Here is a 22,255-nt window from a genome sequence, read left to right on the forward strand (position 1 = left end):
CAAAATTATATAGTTATATTATTTACTGGTAAATGTTATATTTTTAATTGATATGATCATAATTTCAATATTTTCTTTCAAGAATGTAAAATGTCCAGAAAATAACATTTGTCAGTTTTATGAAGTAAAGTGTGCTTCAAATTGGTGTCCACCTTTACCTCAATGTAAGTTTAAAAATTTTAACTTTAATATCTTAAAATTATTAAATTTTAATTCACTGTTTTTTAAAGAAAATTAAATCTCTAGTGGTTGCAAAGCATTCTAATGTATTATCAATTGTTTATATATATTAAAATTGAATATATTATTGAATAATAAAAACATATTGTATTCAGTATAAAAATTATTAGCATTATATTATGTTAATTTTGTGCTTATTTTTAGTAAGTTCTTCTCCTTAATCTTTATTGTTTATAATTAGTATTTTTCTATAAAGTTTAAAGTGATAATATAGCAGAAACTTTTTTATTTCTAACATTGACATAATATTAGAATTATATTTGCTGATTTAGCAAATATAATTCTAACAATATTATGTCAATGTTACTAGCAATTTACTAGCTCTTTAAATTGCTTCTTTATATTATATTTTAAAGTATTCTAAAAAATTTACTTTGAAAAAATAAAAAAAATTTGCTTTGAGATATAAGATATGCAATTTATTAATTTGATTGAAAAATAAGATTGTTTCTCAATTTACTTAGGTGTTCCTTATGAAAAAGCAAGACCAACATTTCCAGAATGCCCTGTGGGTAGTCCTATGGTTTATGAAGACACAAATCTACCTGTTATCTGTGATCCTAAATCTAATTATCAGTTGTGTCCTCTTGATCATATCTGTACAATTAATCAACCTAATGAAGCAGGTGTTTGTTGTCCAAATGCAGGTATGGTGGACAAAAATTTATTGAAAATTAAATATAAATTTTTATTATTAATTAGAAAAAAATTCTAGATATTAATATAATATATATAACAAATAATTTATATAGTCTACTATTAGAAGGAGAATTGAAATTAAACCCAATTAAGTTTCACTTTTCTTCTTGATATTTATCTTGAGTTATGCTCATTTCTGTATTTTATTAATTTTTCTCCTCTTAAACTGAACAAGAACTTCAAAAATCATTTAAGAATATTGTTTATTAAATATGATTTGGTTCAAAATATTTTAATTGTGTATATGATTCTTTACCTAAAAAATGGTTTTTATTTAATGTAATTTAATTTATATAAGGTTACTGAATCATACTTAATTATTTCCCAGTTTATCCATTTAGTGTTAATTTAAATAAATTATTCTGCAATTTTTGTTAAGATTATTAAAATAGATATTCATAATTTTATAAACATTAAAGAATTTCTATTAATATTAATAGATCTTAATGAATTTTAAGAGTTTTTGTTTTATCATAGCTCGAAGTCAGCGTCCATGCTTAGGTCTTGTCTGCAGACTAGGATGTGACTATGGATTTGTTCTTGATGATAAAGGATGTCCACTTTGTGAATGTAGAAATCCATGCAAGGTAAAATAAAAAAAAGTAGAAATAGAAATACACAAATTTACAAAGAAAGAATTTTAGATACATATTTATATCAGTAGGATTTATATTAATCGATAAAATAAATTTTTTACAAATCGAAACAGTAAAACAACCATGAAATAAATTTAGCACTAAAATTATTTCAAGAGTTTCCAATATTTTTTAATATTGACTTAGATTTATTTATTAGTTAATATTATTAGACTTACTTATTAGGAATTCATCTTTTCATATATTTATTTATTCTCTTATGTGTTTTTGTATTGTAATAATTATAAAGAATGTATCTTATTTCAAAATTATATAGTTATATTATTTACTGGTAAATGTTATATTTTTAATTGATATGATCATAATTTCAATATTTTCTTTCAAGAATGTAAAATGTCCAGAAAATAACATTTGTCAGTTTTATGAAGTAAAGTGTGCTTCAAATTGGTGTCCACCTTTACCTCAATGTAAGTTTAAAAATTTTAACTTTAATATCTTAAAATTATTAAATTTTAATTCACTGTTTTTTAAAGAAAATTAAATCTCTAGTGGTTGCAAAGCATTCTAATGTATTATCAATTGTTTATATATATTAAAATTGAATATATTATTGAATAATAAAAACATATTGTATTCAGTATAAAAATTATTAGCATTATATTATGTTAATTTTGTGCTTATTTTTAGTAAGTTCTTCTCCTTAATCTTTATTGTTTATAATTAGTATTTTTCTATAAAGTTTAAAGTGATAATATAGCAGAAACTTTTTTATTTCTAACATTGACATAATATTAGAATTATATTTGCTGATTTAGCAAATATAATTCTAACAATATTATGTCAATGTTACTAGCAATTTACTAGCTCTTTAAATTGCTTCTTTATATTATATTTTAAAGTATTCTAAAAAATTTACTTTGAAAAAATAAAAAAAATTTGCTTTGAGATATAAGATATGCAATTTATTAATTTGATTGAAAAATAAGATTGTTTCTCAATTTACTTAGGTGTTCCTTATGAAAAAGCAAGACCAACATTTCCAGAATGCCCTGTGGGTAGTCCTATGGTTTATGAAGACACAAATCTACCTGTTATCTGTGATCCTAAATCTAATTATCAGTTGTGTCCTCTTGATCATATCTGTACAATTAATCAACCTAATGAAGCAGGTGTTTGTTGTCCAAATGCAGGTATGGTGGACAAAAATTTATTGAAAATTAAATATAAATTTTTATTATTAATTAGAAAAAAATTCTAGATATTAATATAATATATATAACAAATAATTTACTTAGTTAAAAATTTACTTTGTTCTATAATAGATAGATGTCATAAAAATCTATTAAATTAATTTATCTCAATATTCAATTTTATTATCATCATCAGTTCTATATGGAATGAATTAAACACTGTATTATTATAATAATTTATTTTCTCTTGACAAATATTTTATCTTATGAATATTTATTATTAATCATATAATAATCATTCATTTTTCATATTCACAATAAATCTGAGTTATTAATTTAATATTAATAAATAAGTAAGCATAAATTATATTTGTTTAGCAGATAGAACATACATTCATAAAACAGATTAGAATTTTTCATTCAGTAGAAGATAGATTTTTCAATTCTTTGGTTGGATATATGATTTACATCAAATTGCAAGGTTTCTTAATGTTGGTGAAACACATCATCATCTCAATCTATATGTAACAGAAAATATGAGAAAAGACAAATTTGGTTTAATTCATGCCAATTCTTCTACAATTAGTGCAATTTTTTGCAGATATAATCAGTGCTGGCTTATATCCTGCAGAAAATTTCAAAAAACAGAACAGAACAGAAATAAAACTTTTGCATAACTCTGCACCTCCAGAGCAGTTGTTGAAAGCATGACATGTACCATTTTAAACATTAAAATAAAGTTTTTTTTCTGTTTTGCTTCCTTTAGCAATTTTTCCTTTTCACTTATTTTAGTTAAAAGCTAAAAATAAATGAAATGGAAAAATAGAATACTAAGGCTGAATATCCTAAACTTTAAAAATATTGAAAATACAAATAGCTACCAAATGATAATTGTTTTTTTTTCACTCCATCACTTTATTTCATTTTATACATAATATTAATAAAATGTATGATTTTTCAAGTTTATATTAACATTTATTAAATAGAAAATAGTTTTGATGTTGACAATATCCAACATCACAGATTTAAAAATCAATTGTATCACTCTTATTCACTGTAGAGAACTATATATCTTGTTCAAATGCATTACCACAGAAATGAAAAGACAAGAATTTTTATAGTCTAGTACCATTACAATTATCAACTTTCATGTCTTAATCAACAATGAGTGTGAATAACTGCTCATTTTCAAAAATTTTTCTTTTGTTGGACAGACTGTAAATATAAAAGTCATTATCTTAATTATAAATACAGTACAGCATCGATTATCCGAATCAATTGGTGACTGGGGTTGTTCGGAAAATCTATATTTCAGATAACCGATTATGTACGAAAAAATATATTAACCTATCCCATGTTGAAATTTTTCTCCATTGCGTGTCGCTTCGTGTTGAATTTTCATCGATGTTAAGCCTAACGAAGACTATTGTATCATTAAAAATTATTTTTTTTATTTTGTACAAACAAAATAAATATATTGAAAAATATAAAAACAATAAAAAATTATACTTCAGAAGTTAATTTAGTATCAAAAACGTAAAATATTTGAGTAGCCCAAGACATAGCCAAAGATTGCAGCGCCACAGCACTGGCGAAAATTTAAATTTGCGACTGGATTTCTTTCGGATAATTGACTTTCAGATAATCGACACTCTACTGTATTATGAATACAAAATTGAAATTATGTAATGTTGAGAATTGATTAGAAAATAGTGTAAACAAAAGTAAAAGTATTACTCATGATCAAATATAAACTAATGCAGTGGTGTGCAATCCTTGAAAATGGTGAAATTGCCACTTCCCTTGTATTTCTAAAATATAAAGACATATTGTGTGATTATTTTCATATTTTAATGTACTTTGAATTAATTAAAATTAATATTTTATTATAACCACATTATGTATCTTATTACAAATTTCTAGACTACATGTGAAAAAAATGATAAGATTCCTATTGTGTATTTGAATATAAGTGGTGTAATGGAAGTGCTGTATTGTCGAATACGGACAGCTTCCAAGCAGCCAGATTATACGCATTTGTGCATGCGCTTTACAGAGCACCAACCTCAGACAGTTTAGCTGGTGGAAGCTACACACCAAAATATTTTATAACACTTACAATGATTCTAAACAGGACTGGTTCTGGGCTGTTAGCCACCTGCATGCTAGATATTTGCTCCATTATGTGAATCATGAATAGATTTATAACTTAACCCAACTGATAGGAGTTTACTGGTATGTTTTTATGATAGTTCTGCATAGTTGACAGGAGTTTAAAAAAAATCCATTAAAATATTTGATATATTTATTCTGCTCTCACATCTTGTATTACAGATTTCAATGTTAAACTAGTGATATTACGATTTATTATGTCTCATCTATAAGGGAATGCAGAAAAAAACTGTAGTATTCCCCCGTAGGATGAGGCCTTCAGGGCTAAACAAAATTTAACAGACAAGTCAGCTTTACAAATATAATAGCTTTTAATTAATTACTTCCCATTGCTACGATTGCAATGTATACATAAAACACAAAATTGACAAATTTTCACAGTATTCACATAATCAGGTATGACAACACACATGTTATGCACTTCCCTCCTCTCCTAAAAAAAGGGGCTCAAGTCACATTATAAGTGGGGGAACAAAAAAAGATGCGTAACAAAGAAAACTTCACAAACTAGTCTTTTTGGATAAATCCTCCGATGATTTTCTTTCCCTCTGACACGTCGTAGCTTGATGTAAAATCGTTGTTATTCGGAAGAAAACGGATTGCCATATATCTCTCTCTGTCTTCATTTTCGATCCTTTCAATCTCGGTGTCTCAATCTCCTATATACGTGGTCAGAACACTGCCAAACCTGGAACAAGGAAGAATATCTCCTCAGACATGTGGGTCACAACCTTTTATACCATGCCAAGTGGATATCCTCTTCACATAACTACTACTGACCAATCCGACGGCCAACATAGAGTGAACCCGGGAAGGGTGATGCTACAAACAAAACAGAAGGGGTTGGGGGAAAAACCAAAACAAAAAAAAATAGTTGCAAAGCACTACAAAACACATACAATTCTTGTACAATGCTAAAAAAAATGAACTGTTACTTTGGCAGCATCATTTACAACTAAATTTAATGAATGAGATGCACAAGATACCAAAAAAACTCTTTAGAATTTATTTTCCTTAAATTTACAATTTATATATCCGTTGTCATAAAAATTTGTCTTTCCACTACTTTCCAAAGACTACAAATATTCAAGTACAAAGTAGCTGTTTCAACTTATTTCTACTTAAGCAGTTGTTAAATAATTAAGAGATTAGGGAATTAGGGACGTAAATAAAACCCTGCTGAAAGAGCTGAAATTTTACTTAAACAAAAGCTTAACCAAACCAATCTCTAGCCAAGTACAGTGGGGACTTATTTCTTTGTAATATTAGATGTAATAAAGACAGAAATTTTTCCAGTTCAGTGAGAGTAACCGAAAAGTTGTAAATTTTGGAAATTTCCGTGGACACCTGGTCTTAAAATGAATTATAGTAGTTAGAAAACTAATGACAGACAATCTATTAAGTTTAACATATGTAGGTTTTTACAGCTATGGTGAGAAATGTTTAAAATTTACAACAACCCTGTCGCATCCTTTGAGGTATACTAGTGTTGTAACAAAAGAGGCATTTGACATTGACGAGTAGTCACCCACCAGTGGCCAAGTGGTCTTCATATCCTGAATATTGGGAATAGTTCAGTCGTGGATTCTCGCCTCGCTTGGACAGGCTGGCCACTTGGAGTTTTTCAGGTTTTCTCCATGTCTGTAATGCCTAAATAGGGACCAGTTTTCCTTAAAAAGATCTCCCAGACAGCATCCCCCTAGGCAGATCGCCCAAGTGTTGTGTTGCCATAACTTAACAACAACATTGATCGGTATCAGTACCCTCGGGATTTGGCAGTCCCGAGAAAGAATATTTTATGTTATTTTTATGTATGGTTTTTTACAAAGCTATATTTAATTATAATTTTCTTTAAAAGTATATTCATACAATTGAAGAATATTTTGTACCAGGTATGTATATCCACCACACATTTTATTTCACTAAGTAAATTTTTATTATTTTATTTTTAATTGTAGCCCTTATATCGTGGATAGCAATTCAGAATGTAATTGGGGATATTAAAAATACATTTAGAGAACTGTACAGTTTTTACTGGCTTATCAAACAAACAAATATGAATGGACCCTAGACCATCACCGACGTGCAATTAACTGATTGTCCCTGGAAGTCGGCTTCTTACAGAAACACAGTTTCCCTATCATCAAATGTCATGGCACACCACTGAATTAATAGAAGAATTGTCATTTGAAGTTTAATTAATAATAACTAATAGTTTTACTTCTTAAACATAATCAGAACTCTATTTTCTGTGCTTATCATAAATTATAATTGATATGCTATTTTAATTTCATTATCATAATTAAAGCTTGTCAGAATTTGAAGTACATACTTTGTGATAAATTCATTTAAGAAGTTGTTTCTAAAGAATTGATTGATAAATTATTTTAAACTGTCATTCATTATAATTATTGTTAAGAATATTCTATTCTTAAAAATAATTGTAATGGATTTTTAATTATAATTTTTTAAATATTCAATTAAAAATGCATTTTCAGTAAATTATTTGCCAGTTTCTCTTAATTCATATATATAATTTTTAATACTTAATCAGATTATTATGTCAATCATAAATATTTATTTTTTACTTAGTAAAATTTTTAAATTTCTATATTTTGACAAACTTGAACTTTATTTTATTTCTTTAGAATTAGGAACAAATTTTTTGAATAGTTCTGATGATATTTTATCATCTGATACAAAAAGTTCTCCAACTGAACTGACCAAATTGGGTGCATGCCCTAACATTCAATCATGGGAAAGTGAAATTTGTTCAGATGAATGTAAAACAGATAAGGATTGTACTGGTCCTCAGAAATGTTGCAAAAATGCTTGTGGAGCTTATATTTGCAGAGATCCAGTTGGTATGATGTTTATATATTTATCAAAATTCTTAAATATTTATTTTTATGCAATTAAATCAAAACTTATAGATTTAATTCATATTACATAATTTTCCTAATTTAATTTAATTCATGTAAATTACATTAGACAAAATTAAAATTTTAAAACTTTTTAGTTTGGTACTAACATTAATTTTATTGAATCCAATTTTGTAGTTTTTCAGTTACAATGGATTGAATTCTGTTTGATTTAAATAAATAATTTTGAATTTTAGGAATGACAGGAAAACCAGGACAATGCCCCTATCTTGTACCAGTAAATTCAGAATCATGTGATTATGAATGTTCTTCTGATTATGACTGTGATGATACACAAAAATGTTGTTCAAATGGTTGTGGTACTCAGTGTCTTTATCCTATTACATTAACTGGTAAGCATGTTTTTGTTATTAAACATTTAAACATATTTTTTATCAAACATTCTATTGAAAATTTTATTTTATTTTAAATATTATCTGTATTAAATGCTTATTTCATGTAGCTAACTGTTTAAATCTACACAAAAAATGTTTTTGTCATATTAGGAAGCTGTCCTAAAATAGAATGAAAAAGTTTCTTTGTGATAAATTTAAACAGTTGGCTATCTGAAATAAGCAAAGATGTGGATATGTAAAAATGTTTTTCATTTTATTTCATAGTATATTATATTCAGCTCTTTACATAAACTATGAATTATTGATTTTTATTTAAAAAATATATGAACATAAATATATTTGCAGCCTGTCAGCATCAAAGAGCAGTAGCTGAACACCGCAGTCGAGAACTAGGAATTCCTGCATCACGCATGTATTTACCTTTATGTACTAAAGATGGAAACTTTGAACCTATTCAGTGCCATCCAATTAGTCATATCTGTTGGTGTGTTGATGAAAATGGTGTAGAAATTGCAGGAAGCAGGACATTACCTGGAGGAACTGCCAATTGTTCTTGTAAGCATTATTAAGTTGTATTAAAAATTTTTTATATATACTAATGTATCAAAACACCTACTAAAACACCTTTTCTTGCAGCCGACGCTTTATTATAACGACTTTCAAACGTTTTCGATCTTATTAAAAGACCTTTCTCAAGAAAATAAAATTAACTAAGTAACAAAATAAACGACATAATCGTAAATCAAACGCTTAGTACGAATAACTGTTTTTTAAATCTTTCGAACTCGCTTATAATCCGTTGTACATGACGTCATTGTAACCGGAAATATAAAAAGATTACGTAACTATCTAAATATAAATACTTAAAGATGCCATCTCCCTACATCGTTCAAAAAATATAATTTGAGATACATATTCACTATTTTCTTCAATTATTAATTTTATATTAAGCTAGAGGACCATGCTGCTGATATTTTAGTCGATTCCCGGAAGTTGATTGCAAGGCCTTTATGCTTTGCCTTACAAATCTGCCAGGCTTCCGCGTAATGTCGGTGTCTCCTGTCTCGAACTATCTGCATTAGTCTTGCTTGGTCCCATTCAACATTGACGTCTTGCTGGTCCGCTAGAACGTAGGTGGCTAGCGCAGTGCAAGGTTGTTTTTTTCTTATATTTGCTTGATGTTCTGCTAACCTGTCTTTGATACTTCTTCCTGTTGCCCCTACATATATTAATTTACTTCGTCGCCTTGAGTCCGAAACTGGAATTTTATATACCCCGGGGAGTGTTCTTCTGTCCACTAAATCTTTATCAGATCGCAGTAGTTGGTACGTGGTGCGGGTTCTTTTATATATGATTCTTTTGTTCTGGGCCTTTCCGATGCGTCGGAAAATATTATTCAACGACGCATTATATTCCATCGTTAACACTCCTTCATTATGAGGTAAATTTCTCCTCTTAAGGCTCCTACTACTCTTGTTGGTAATAGCTTTAAGATTAATCCCGTACTTTCTGGCTAAGTTATATACATAATTCAGTTCATCCTTTCTATCATTTGCATTGTTACAGTGCGAATAAGCTCTTGCGATTAACGTTCTGAACGCTGCTATTTGATATTTTGATATTAAAATATGCAGTCTAGAAAGAAATACTAATGTATACTGTTTACTGATCTTAGCTATTATATTTTTTTACAGCTGCAGGAATTTGTGAACCAATTGACTGTGATTTACAATGCCCAAATGGCTTATATCTTGATGAGCATGGCTGTCCCATTTGTATCTGTCGTGACCCATGTCAGGTTAGTTACAAATATATAATTATAATTTGAATTATTTAAATTTTATTATTTAACAATTACAAATATTACAGAAATCACTTTTAGCCCTAAGTATAATTAAATTAATTAAAATATCTATAACCATAAGGCAGATAATAGTAAGGGCTTATCACACCAATGATAATGGGCACAAATGCTCAAGAATCAAAGTAAAAACATTTAATAAAACAAAAGGGTGTACAATAAGATGATTACATAAGTATAAAAAACCGTAAAAATCTAAAATGCATTTCGGAGTATTTTTCAGCAATATTTCGGCTAACTATTTTTGTATCAGCACCCTGTTTGTCACGTTACCATGCAACGTTAGGAAGAAATATTACTCCTGTCTACATTGATAATGCTTACTGCTCATACAGTCATGGCAATGGTTTCATCTTTATATTGTATAGCTTTAGGCATAGTTTTAAGTTTAATTTTAAATTTATTATTTTTTTCATCTTGTATAATTTTTAAGTATACTAAGATCTCTCGTTATTACCAACTGATGAGGGACTATTTTTCCATTGGAAAATAGTCCATAATGCATTTTGGATTTTTACGGTTTTTATACTTATGTAATCATCTTATTGTACACCCTTTTTGTTTTATTAAATATTTTTACTTTGATTCTTGAGTGTTTGTGACCATTATCATTGGTGTGATAAGCCCTTACTATTATCTGCCTTATGGTTATAGATATTTTAATTAATTTAATCATAAACAGTTCAATTTGGCAAATTTAATCTCTTAGTGATTTTACGTGTTGTTTTTCGGCAGTTTGCTTCAATCAGTACCTTTATTTTGTTTTCATTGGTTTCAATTGGCCATCCAGAACATGGTGCATCTTCAATATTGAAATTGCCAGAAACGAAATTTTGTAAACCAGTTTTGGCACTGTCATTCTGTCAATACATTTTCTCCATACATGTCACACAATTTTTTTCTAGCTTGAACAGCATTCTTACCTTTTCGGTAATAAAAGAGCAAAATATGCTGAAAATGCTGCTTTCTATCTTCCATATTTGATAGGACACAAAAAATGAACAATTGCACAAAATCAAACAAAATTTTTTACAAATAAGCCTCAAAATGCTTGCTGTCAAAATATTCAATGATAATATGGTTTAGAATGAAAATGGTGGGAAAAATACAACTAATCCGTCTAGTGGTAAAAAAAACAACCCAATTTCTGAACAACCCAATATTTTATGAAAAAGGCAGCATTTGTGGATTTGGCATAACATATATATTATAAAAATTGCTTATGCCTCAATATAATATATTAGGTAATGTGAAGATTTTAATGATAATGAATATGATATATTTATTATTTAACATATACATATTGGTAGATCTGTTTCCATTGAGAGTAAGAGTACAATATGCAATTTGTAAACTTTCTAGAGGGGGAAGATCACTTGGTTTATATATAGTAGTTTTACAATAGTATATCATTTTGAATAACTTTAAAACATGCATGAAACANAATTAAAATTATTTTTAATGGTATCACAATATTTTAAAATGTGAATATGATAATCCAGTAAAATTCTGCTCTAAACTCAACTTTTGTATTAAATTTTAAATCTTGTCATTAACATTTCAATATTTTTTCATAAAGTTTATTACGTTTTCAAGAGAGAACACAAATCATTATTAGAACACTCAGAAGTCTATTCCATTCTACTTTCCCAACCTTTAGATAATACTATCATGGAATATATTGAGACCACAATGCATCACATTGTGACCACAGGGTTAGAACCTCTTTGATGCCACGTCAGGACTGACACCATCATGTCTTTAACGGACACAAAAATCACGATGGCCATTAGTTATTACATTCATGCATGATCAGTCGTGTATGTAGATGCTTGGACTCAGAATGGAGATGGATTGAGATAACCAACCGAAGAAGTGCACTCCATAACAAATTTATCATTTAACAATACCCGTTTATTTACCTATACTATTTACAAATCTTTATACAGACATCAGTTTAGATGCTTAGTGAATGCTAGTTATAAAACATAGGGAAAAAGGTAAACCTTATCACAACCCTGACCACGTGAGAGAGTTTACAATCGTTTGCATGTTGATAAATACCTTAGTTCACAGAAGTTGGTCTATCTTCAGATTAGGGAATTGATCGAGGTTAGAAGCTTCAACGAGTCAAAAGAGGTGATGTCTCTATGTCTTGGGACAGGTGGATGTTAGACGATGATGGCTTAAGAAGTATCCAGAGGATCAGTGAGCCCATAAGTCCAGAGGTGGTGAACTGTTGGTGATAATAAATGAATGACGATTGTCATCAATCCCCTCTTTTTATTAGGGGGTCCTCCATGGGTTTTTCCCATGATCTTATTAGGAATTATTATACATCGGGGCCAATAGTTGAAATTTCGATTGTTGGTTTCAGGTGACACATTAGGAAGATGTCACCTTTGAAAAGAAGTGAATCCAGAGAAAGATATGATCATATCCTTCTAGTTTTTTATTAAGTGTTGGGGAAAAATAGAATTTTCTTCACATGAGTTTAAGTGTTATTTTTTTTTAAAACGAATGTGAAAAAGTTTATAGCCAAAAAAAATGTTCACTAAATCCGGGTTCTCACATCATCATTCCATCATTCCATTCAATCAAGTAAAAAAGACAGAATTGGCAAAAATGGTGCTAGATAATAATTTTGTCTCCATATGGAATAATATTGTTATTAAAATCAGTCATAAATCTGAAAACAACTTTTATTTGGGAAATGCTATTCATCTTAAAACAAAAACCAATTAATCAACCAACATTTACAGTAAAAGTTAACTATTTAAAAGATCATTATTATTCCAGATTGCTGAAACTTTATCTGCTAAATATCAAACTAAAACAATATTAGAAAATTTGAATCTATCTTTTTACTACAGAATTTCTTAAATTTTGATATAATATTTGATAGGGTTTGTCAGTTTTTAAAACCTGGTTTTAAAAAATCGATTTTTTGAAGAAATTTATGTAATTTGAAAACTGGGTTTTCCCAAATAAAAAAACCTGGTTTTTGAACCTAGACTTAAACACAAAAATTCATTAATTATTTGATTAAAAACATCAACATCTTGACACAAAACCATCTCTGGCATAAAACGGGAATATTGTTAAATACTAAGTTTCATAAAACTAACTACAAAAACAAAAAAATCCTATGTCTAAAAAGCATCCAATTCTCCTTACAATAGGGAGAAATCTTGCAACAATGGAAAAACAATAGAAAGATTTGTATACTTAAAAGAATGTGTTGTTTTAGCTTTGAATTACATTGGTGCTTCTAACATGTGGAACGAAGCAGAGTATTGTAAAATTGTAAAGCTCCTTAAAGTTTTAGGACCAATACATTTAGCAGCTGATGCCTTAGGATGATAAGATGCAAACCTTGACATCCTATTTATTAACAAATGAAGGCATATTTGAATTTCTGTTATGTGAATTGAAAAATTTGAAAACTGAAATTAGTTTCCAAGTTGTTGCATGCTGTAGAATTCAAGAGAGAAGTCAAATGGGATTAGTAACACTTCTCCTTTATTTACAAAATCCACAGAACATTTGGACAAAGTTGTCTAGTGTATTTTTTCCACTAGCTACAAAATCTGATATCATTAAGTTATCTGGACAAATACAGGTAACCCCGTATAACACGGCACTTCTATAGCACGGATTCGCTCTAACACGGTTCGAGAATTGGTACCATCCCCCGTATAACACGGTACTTTTATAGCACGGATTCACTCTAACACGGTTCGAGAATTGGTACCATCCCCCGTATAACACAGTACTTTTATAGCATGGATTCACTTGACACGGTTTGAGAAATGGGTAAAACCCTTCTACAACATGAAATGTAATAAATTTTTACATACTTAAGTACTAATAGTTCACGAAAATTATTATTTTCGTGAACTATTAGTACTTCAGTGTGTAAATTTTCTTTTCTCGTCTCCATACACATGGTCCTTCGCGAAAATTGTTTCAATTTTGCCAGATCTCGACGCTTCTGCTTCTGGTGTTGCCAGATGTTTTTCCGTTATTCCATAAGTGCTTAGCACCATATAAGGAAAATTATAAAGATCTTTTAACTAGAAGCAAGCAATCTAAAATTACATACACTTGTTGCAAAAGGTAAAGCATGAATCTGAAAATAATGCAGAAAAATGCTCAGAGGATAACGATAACTTGCCAAAAATAAAACGCTCTCGATTAATAGTGCTTTTAGTGATGACAAAGAAAACATTGTTTACATTAATATGTATCACTTAAGAAAATTTTAATAAAGATATTTATCTTAATTATGAAAATATAGTAGCATGTTTTTTAATTTTTGGAACCTAACCCTCCTTTTCGTACTAGTTCTTTGTTTCGTATAACACGGCAATTTTTTGGAACGTAACTACCGTGTTATACGGGGGTTACCTGTATTATCAAGATTATATTCAAATTATTCTATAGAAGATGACTACAATGATGAAAAAGTGGTGAAGAAGAAAATCAATCCATAGCTTTAAAAAATGCTATGGAAAAATCAATACATAAATATCTCCAAGAACCTGAAGAAGTGATTTCGTCCAGCCCTAAGACACTAAAAAAAGGGTTTAGTATTAGAGGGCAACAAACAGAACAACAAAAAATTTAGATTTATTATTTAATGCTTTAAAGACGATTAAACCCAGCTCAGTAGCAAGTGAGAGCATTTTTCCTATTTCTGGCAATTTTGGGTGCAAAATAAGGACACAATTGAGCAATAGATTTATAGACGATTTTTGCTTTCTAAAATCATATTTTCTTAGGAAAAATAAGAAATAAAATAATATTTTGTAGGCATTTATTATTATTCATTTTTCTTTATGGTTTTCTACGAAACTTTTAAAATAAGTTGTAAATATCTCTTAGCTCCATTTTTTGGGGTGGGGCAAAAATTCAAAAACCAGTTTCATAGAAAAGTTGATATTCAAAAACCAGATTTTTAAAAAGTCGGTTTTTGTATAAACCCTAATATTTGATTATGGTTTCAATTCAATAATTATAAATTTAAAATATAAGAAGTTAAATCTGATAAAGATTACAGTTAAAATTTAAATTAATATTATATATATTATTCAGTTTTATTAAAAATACTGTATNTAGGAATTTCTGTTATAGAAACCCACGTTATAGGAGGGTCGACTGTACTGCTTCTGTGTTTGTCATTAGATTTTTATACAAAATGATACAAAAATAAAGTAATATAGTTTTTGATATACTAAAAAATGTAGCTTTGATTTTTATTGATTTTGAAAAATCTAAAATTTCTTAACACTTTAGGAATGTATGAATAATAGGTCAAGAGTATCTAAAACATTTGAATTGAACAGATCAGTGGAATTACAGTAACTGTTTGGTCATGTTTCAAGAAAAACTAACAAAAATTATTGAACAGACATTTTAAAATTTCTAACAGAATTACATGATAGCAATATTACATTATACAGTAGAGCGTCAATTGTCTGAATGCCAATCAACCGAAATGTTGGTTAACCAAAAGCGTTCCAATCAGAATGTTTCGTGCTGAGTTGAACGTTTTTGATACTAGATTAACTTATAAAGTATATTGTTTTTTGTTTTTATATTTGTCAATATATATATTAAAATAANAATTGAAATTTTAATCATTCATATTTAATTTTGTCATAATATTCACTGACAACAATAAGTCAGTTTCAAAATTATAACATTGCCCCAAAAATTGTGAATTTGGAAAAATCCAACAAGGTGCGGTGAGCAGTGATGCACTTAAGATTTAATCTTGGGGAGCCAAGTTAAACAGATAAAAAAATTTTTAATGCAAATTCAATAAAATTTCCACCTTTTGTGACTTCTAATTCATAAGTAATATAGAAATAGAAGACTTCAATATACTCAGATTCCTTAAACACTATGACACACAAACCTTATATCTCTGAGAACCAACATTTATTGCTTTAATAAACGTTTTCAACCCAATCAACAGGCCATCGTCAGGTATTTTCAATTTTTTAGAACGGTTTTATGATGGTTCTATATTCGAACAATTATGCAAAAGAAATTCAAATTACACTGAACACTTTGTCCAAATATCAAATATACCAAAAATGTAACAAACAATGTAAATATCTGAAATTGAATAAACAGAATAAAATAAAATAAAATACAAATATACTAACACAATATACAGAATTATATTGACAGAGTACACGTTACATATTAGATTTTACTGCACTATTTTTGATCATATATTTCCAGGCCAATGGAAAACTGTGCATCTTTGTAATTTAAACATTTGCCAGTAGGCTAGATTTATATATTTCAAACTTTTCTAAAGTCATTGCTAAAGATGGTAAGCACACCGGTTTAACAATCCTAGTTTCATTCCATTCAACAACCAAATCATCTGTTTGTGCTACTTCTGGATAGTGCTGTAGAATAGTGCTCTTTGTTTACATTGTATATATGCTCCTTAAGCCTCTTGCTGAAGTTCCTGTTTGACACCTACAAATTCCTTGTTCAGACCTAATTGATAATTTTTATATGGTATTTCGTATACCCCATAAATACACTGTTACATTTTTGGTATATTTGATATTTGGACAAAGTGTTCAAACATTTATAAATTTGAATTTCTTTTCTCATAATTGTTTGAATATAGAACCATTCTAAAATGTTCCAGAGAATTGAAAATACCTGACGATGGCCTGTTGAACGGGTTGAAAACGTTTATTAAAGCAATAAATGTTGGTTCTCAGAGATATAGAAATATAGAGATATAGTGTGTCATAGAAATAGAAGACACAACATAATATAAATAAAACATGAATTTTAATTAGAAAAATATTTTGAAAAATATACTAGTTTCTTTTCCTTTTACTTTGGGGTGCCAGAGCCCCTTATACAGTCCAGTGGTGCACCCAGGGGGTTGGCCCCCTGGGTGCACCACTAGACTGTATATGGATTTTGGTAGTTAATATTTGTTTAGTTTGTAATATAATTTACTTCTGTCCTTTCTTTCTTTTTTTAAATTAATTAAAAATATCTTCAAATATGTATGAAGCAATAATGTTTTTTGAGAAAATCTAACAAAGACTTTAAACATATCAATGATATAATACAAAAAACAGTTTTCTATTTTAAGTTTTGTTTATTAGAAAATTTCAAATAAAGTTTTAAAATAAATTATTTTTTTACATATAATATTCTTGTGAACACATTTTTTTTAAAGTCTTTTGTGGTATCTTCATTAATTAATAAAGCAGAAATTTTAGCATGGTTGGAAACCATGTCTTTATTTCATTTTTAAGTTTGAACTAGTTTTTCATTTAATGATTATTTAAAAATTTTTTTTTTTAATTTCAGGTCTTCCAAATCTTGAAAATCCATGTCCTTTTGGAGAACCATTACATAATATCAATTCCAGTAGTCTTTTTCAATGTGGTCCTCTGGGTGGACAATGTCCTTCATCACATAAGTGCCATCTTAGTCCTCTTGGAGAATATGCTGTTTGTTGTCCAAAGCCAAGTAAGATTTACAAATTAATGAGTAGAGTAATTGAAATCATGTTGCTTAAATCAAACCAAAGAAATAAAATGAAGACTCAAAAGAAATGACTAATTAAGTTGATGTTGAGTTTATGTAGTTTTAACTGTGCTAGTCTGTAGAATAAATTTAAAATTTTAGTTTCACTTCAATGAAAAATCTTGAAGTGAAATTTTTAAAATAAAGATAATATAAAATTAACAGATTTTTTGATGTTTTTAATAAAAATATGTCTCTAAAAATATTTCTCTTTTGTAATATTACTTTTCTATTCAACTTTTTAATCATTCTTTCATATATTAACCATTTCATTAATCATTTACATATTCACTAATCATTATTCTCCCAATTTCTTTTATTTTTTTCTATTTCTTGTATATAAATGATTTTTATGAGTAATCCATGAAAAATTCTTACTAGAATTTGGAATAACAATAAGAATTTTTTATTTGATATTTGTTATTAAAAAAAAACATTAAAAGTTTTTAGATTATTTCATCTTAAAATCAAATTTAAATGTTTAAAGTAAATAATATATTATAAATTATATTTTATATAAACCTTTATCTTAATAGAACTTTTCTTTCTGAATGCTAAAAAACATTCAGAAAGAAAAGTTCTATTAAGATAAAGTACTAAAGTCTAAAAAAATAGTACATCTTTTTTACTGCATGTCTTAATATATCTAGTTCAATAATATATCTTTAATATTATCTATAAACTAGTAACAATTCTATAATTGTATGAAAAAATTATTACATAAATATAATTTTTTAGGAGATGTTTGCTATCAAAAACTTGATCCTGGACATTGTAAAGCATCTCTTCCTCGTTGGTATTTTGATCAAAAGGACAAAATATGTAAAAAGTTTTATTATGGTGGATGTGGTGGTAGCTTGAATAATTTTGCTTCTAGAGAACATTGTGAAAATACTTGTGCAGGTATTTCTGTTTGTTTATTTTTAAAAATTTGAATATTTTTTTTTTTTAACTTATAACAAAAATCCTAAAATTATGATGGGAAACATTTAAAGGAATAAAAAGAGACTAAAATTCTATTGGTACTGAATTTTTGATAACAGAAAAGAAACCAAATTACTACTTCAATAAAAAATTGTATTAAAAATTTATAATATGTATTTTTTCTGTCAAAAATTAGAAAGAGAAATCAATAAAGCTTATATAAAAAATTAACAAAACAAATTAGTTTAGTGTTACAATTTGTATTTTTTTTTTTATGGATAAAATTTTTATGAGAAAAGCAAGTATTTTATATAAGAATATGTTATTTTATAAATCATTTATAAAATTACATTATTTATATTGTAAAACTTTGTTAATAATAAATATAAAAAAATAAAAATTTATAAACTTTTTCAACTTTTACATTTTGAAATTGTAAAAGTTGAAAAAAATATTTTTTTTGAAAAAAAAGGCATAAATTTTCTTTAAACTGATTTTATTTTATTCATTATAATATTTAAATCTGTAAAAATAGGACTTTAATAAATTGTTTGATATTATGATTAGGGTAATAGTTTCTTCAAATTTCACATTGAAGAAATATATTTTCTGACAATTATATTAAATTAATAATTAGTGAGGTTATAAATAATATTAAAATCATTTAAAATATATTTTATATTATTTTTCAGTTATATCATCATGTGAACATACTTGGGAACATAATTACAAATTACTAAAGAACAGTGAAAATGTGATCTTTATTCCTAAGTAATATATTTTAATATTATATGAATTATTTTAAATTAGAAGTAATTTTTACAATAATTTAACTATATTTAACTGTCATCAGCCTGTTCTGACCCCATGTTATATACATAGAAAAATAAATACTACAGTAGAGCGTCGTTTATCCGAATCAATTGGGGACTGAGGTTGTTCGGATAACTTATTTTTCGGATAACCGATTATGTACGAAAAAATATATTAACCTATCCCATGTTGAAATTTTTCTCCATTGCATGCCACTTCGCGTTGAATTTTCGTCGATGTTAAGCCTAACGTAAACTTTTTTAAATAATAATCGTGGCTATTGTATCATTAAAAATTATTTCTTTATTTTGTAGAAACAAAATAAATATATTGAAAAATATAAAAACAAAAAAAAAATATACTTTAGAAGTTGATCTAGTATCAAAAACGTTCGATTCAGCATGACACACAGTCCTCAGAAAAACACCACACAAAAGTTCCAGTGCTGCCAGCTAAAACACACTTCAACAAAAAAAAATATTGGAGTAGCCCAAGATATAGTCAAAGATTGCAGCGCCACAGCACTAGCGAAAATTTAAATTTGCCAATTGGAATTATTTTGGATAACCGACTTTCGGATAAACGACGCTCTACTGTATTCTAATAGATCTATTATAGGATAAAATATTTTGAGCCTTTCTGCCTCAACTTCAGATTTAAGTTTGGTTAAGTATGTTTCATGTTGCATCTGAAGATGAGTCAAGGACATTTTATACCTATAATAAACAGACTTCTTTGCTGAAATAGCATTATTTCTCTATGTATACTTAACTAAAAAATTAAAAGATTACTTTAAGAAATATTGTTAAATACTTTAAAATAAACTACTTAACTTCTCATTTGGTTCAACTGAAATTAACATTATAGATTCAACAAAATATAAATGGTACATTATTGGGCTGCAATTTGAAAAAATTATTGATCTATGAATTCCCATTGTTGTTTGCTTGTCTGTCCTTAATCTTGAGAACAGATTTAAAGAGATGAAAGCCTAGAGCAGACATGAAAAAAATAGGGGCAAGAGACCCTGATTTACTATATACAAACTTCCAATGCAAACTGGAAGTCATGTTATTTCAATTCAAAAATTTTTCCCTGAAAGGAGTTAAATAGATGACTGGTATGACTCTTGCTAACAGGAAAAGTATAATTTATAATGTATAGAAAAATAAATACTACAGTAGAGCGTCGTTTATCCGAATCAATTGGGGACTGAGGTTGTTCGGATAACTTATTACCCTGTAGATCATACTTTTCCTCTAATCAAGATTAGAGGAAAAGTATGATCTACAGGGGCATGACACTACTAATTTGAGAATTTAAAAAAGTATGATTAAAAATTGAAGCCCTGCATTGTGATGATGCCAAATAAATAATTGCTCATTGGATTTTTAATTTAAGTTAAAACTCTGTTCATTCAAATTTATATTATATTGTAGTATTATGTTATGCTTAAATGCATGCTATATATTTTAAACTAAATCAAAATTAATTGTTTTAATCTATGTAACTAATTTTTTACAATATTAACTGCAAGTATTACAACATTATTAAATGAATATGTAATGTTAGAAAAGCAGTTCAGAATTAAGAGAAGTAAAGCAAATTGTTTAAAAATATAATTTTCATCTTTATTAATAGAGNATGAAAGAAATTTACCAAATAAATTAAAGAATTCTCCATATTCTACAATTAATCTTGCTATTCATAGTCTAAATCTTCACTTAAGAGCTGCTTTGAAAAGGTAAATACTTATATATCATTATTAGGCCTTTTTAATATTCCTATATATTTTAAATTTACATTATATTTATTTAATAGTAAAGAAATTATATAGATATATGTACTGTACATAACAATTCTATAATTACTGTCATAGTAAAATTTAGAGCAGACAACTTGCTTGCAAATGATAATGAAGTTTATTAAATGGATTAATGAAGCAAATAAATAGAAATAATTAAACTTTTAAATGCAAAAAAAAAATGAATCTACAAAAGAAAAGCAAAATCACAGTTTACTCTCTGGAACAGTTTAGTTACATAAGCATTCCTCTATTCAAACAGTTTTTTTTTTATTAACTTTTGTGAGAATATGGAGTTGAGAGATTATATTATTGAAAAATTTATTTAAAATAATTGTTATTAATTTTCGATAGAAACTTACCTATCAAAATTTTTATTAAAGTTGAAAAAGGAATTTCCTTTTTCTCTAGAGGAAAGCCATTTAGTTCCTCCAAAAATGATAGCTAAAGTGCAATGTCTCTCTCTCTCTCTAGAGTGCAATGACTTCTGTTGTGCAGCAGAATTGTAGAGAACTTTTTGTAATAATTCTATTGTATGGGATTTTCTATGAAAGGTAAGAATTCATCTTAAAACTTGTTCTTGCTAAAGCTTTTGCCAATGCTTCAGCCAATACTCTCGTCCCTCTCCCAGTTCTCTACTATGGCTTGTTCCCAAGAACTCTCAACTCGCTATGTAGAGCATGCATGTACTAATATAATTTTATTATGTAAATTCTCTCTCATCAGGGATAAATTTAGTAGGTTGGAATTTGATGTTATCTTATAGAAATATCAAAACCAAACATTTTTTATTTTATTCTTATTATAGTTTTTGAATTTCCATTTAATACATATATATGATATAGTTCTTGCATAAATAAATATATAGATATATTCTTAATTGTTGTACTATTTAATTAATGCCTAACTCCATCGTCGGCCCACATAATTCACTAATTCACATATCCCATGTTATTTAACATATTTAAATTAAACCATCCTAAAATTCTGGTCAAGTTTTTAAAATACTTTTTCCACTCAGAAAAGAACCAACTCACTAGCTAGGATGTGAAATAATAATTTATCTTAACTGATGTCAGGACTCTTATAAAGAAGGAT

The 22,255-nt window shown here is 27.6% G+C and overlaps 1 protein-coding gene across 1 annotated transcript in view; it reads left to right on the forward strand.

Annotated features, from left to right (window-relative positions):
• Nucleotides 1-22,255, forward strand: part of LOC111635636 — a 176,402-nt gene that overhangs the window by 108,327 nt on the left and 45,820 nt on the right. The window contains exons 16-29 of the mRNA XM_023380657.1: nucleotides 83-164; nucleotides 705-892; nucleotides 1,398-1,526; nucleotides 1,921-2,002; nucleotides 2,543-2,725; nucleotides 7,546-7,761; nucleotides 8,016-8,171; nucleotides 8,520-8,729; nucleotides 9,869-9,972; nucleotides 17,382-17,559; nucleotides 18,355-18,519; nucleotides 19,233-19,314; nucleotides 20,891-20,949; nucleotides 20,995-21,097. Coding sequence (XP_023236425.1) covers nucleotides 83-164; nucleotides 705-892; nucleotides 1,398-1,526; nucleotides 1,921-2,002; nucleotides 2,543-2,725; nucleotides 7,546-7,761; nucleotides 8,016-8,171; nucleotides 8,520-8,729; nucleotides 9,869-9,972; nucleotides 17,382-17,559; nucleotides 18,355-18,519; nucleotides 19,233-19,314; nucleotides 20,891-20,949; nucleotides 20,995-21,097 — 1,937 coding nt within the window. The remainder of the gene's footprint in view (nucleotides 1-82; nucleotides 165-704; nucleotides 893-1,397; nucleotides 1,527-1,920; nucleotides 2,003-2,542; nucleotides 2,726-7,545; nucleotides 7,762-8,015; nucleotides 8,172-8,519; nucleotides 8,730-9,868; nucleotides 9,973-17,381; nucleotides 17,560-18,354; nucleotides 18,520-19,232; nucleotides 19,315-20,890; nucleotides 20,950-20,994; nucleotides 21,098-22,255) is intronic.

This window comes from Centruroides sculpturatus, unplaced genomic scaffold (genome assembly GCF_000671375.1).
Source record: "Centruroides sculpturatus isolate CEXI.00-Female unplaced genomic scaffold, Cexi_2.0 scaffold37, whole genome shotgun sequence".
In the NCBI taxonomy this organism is placed as follows: domain Eukaryota; kingdom Metazoa; phylum Arthropoda; class Arachnida; order Scorpiones; family Buthidae; genus Centruroides; species Centruroides sculpturatus.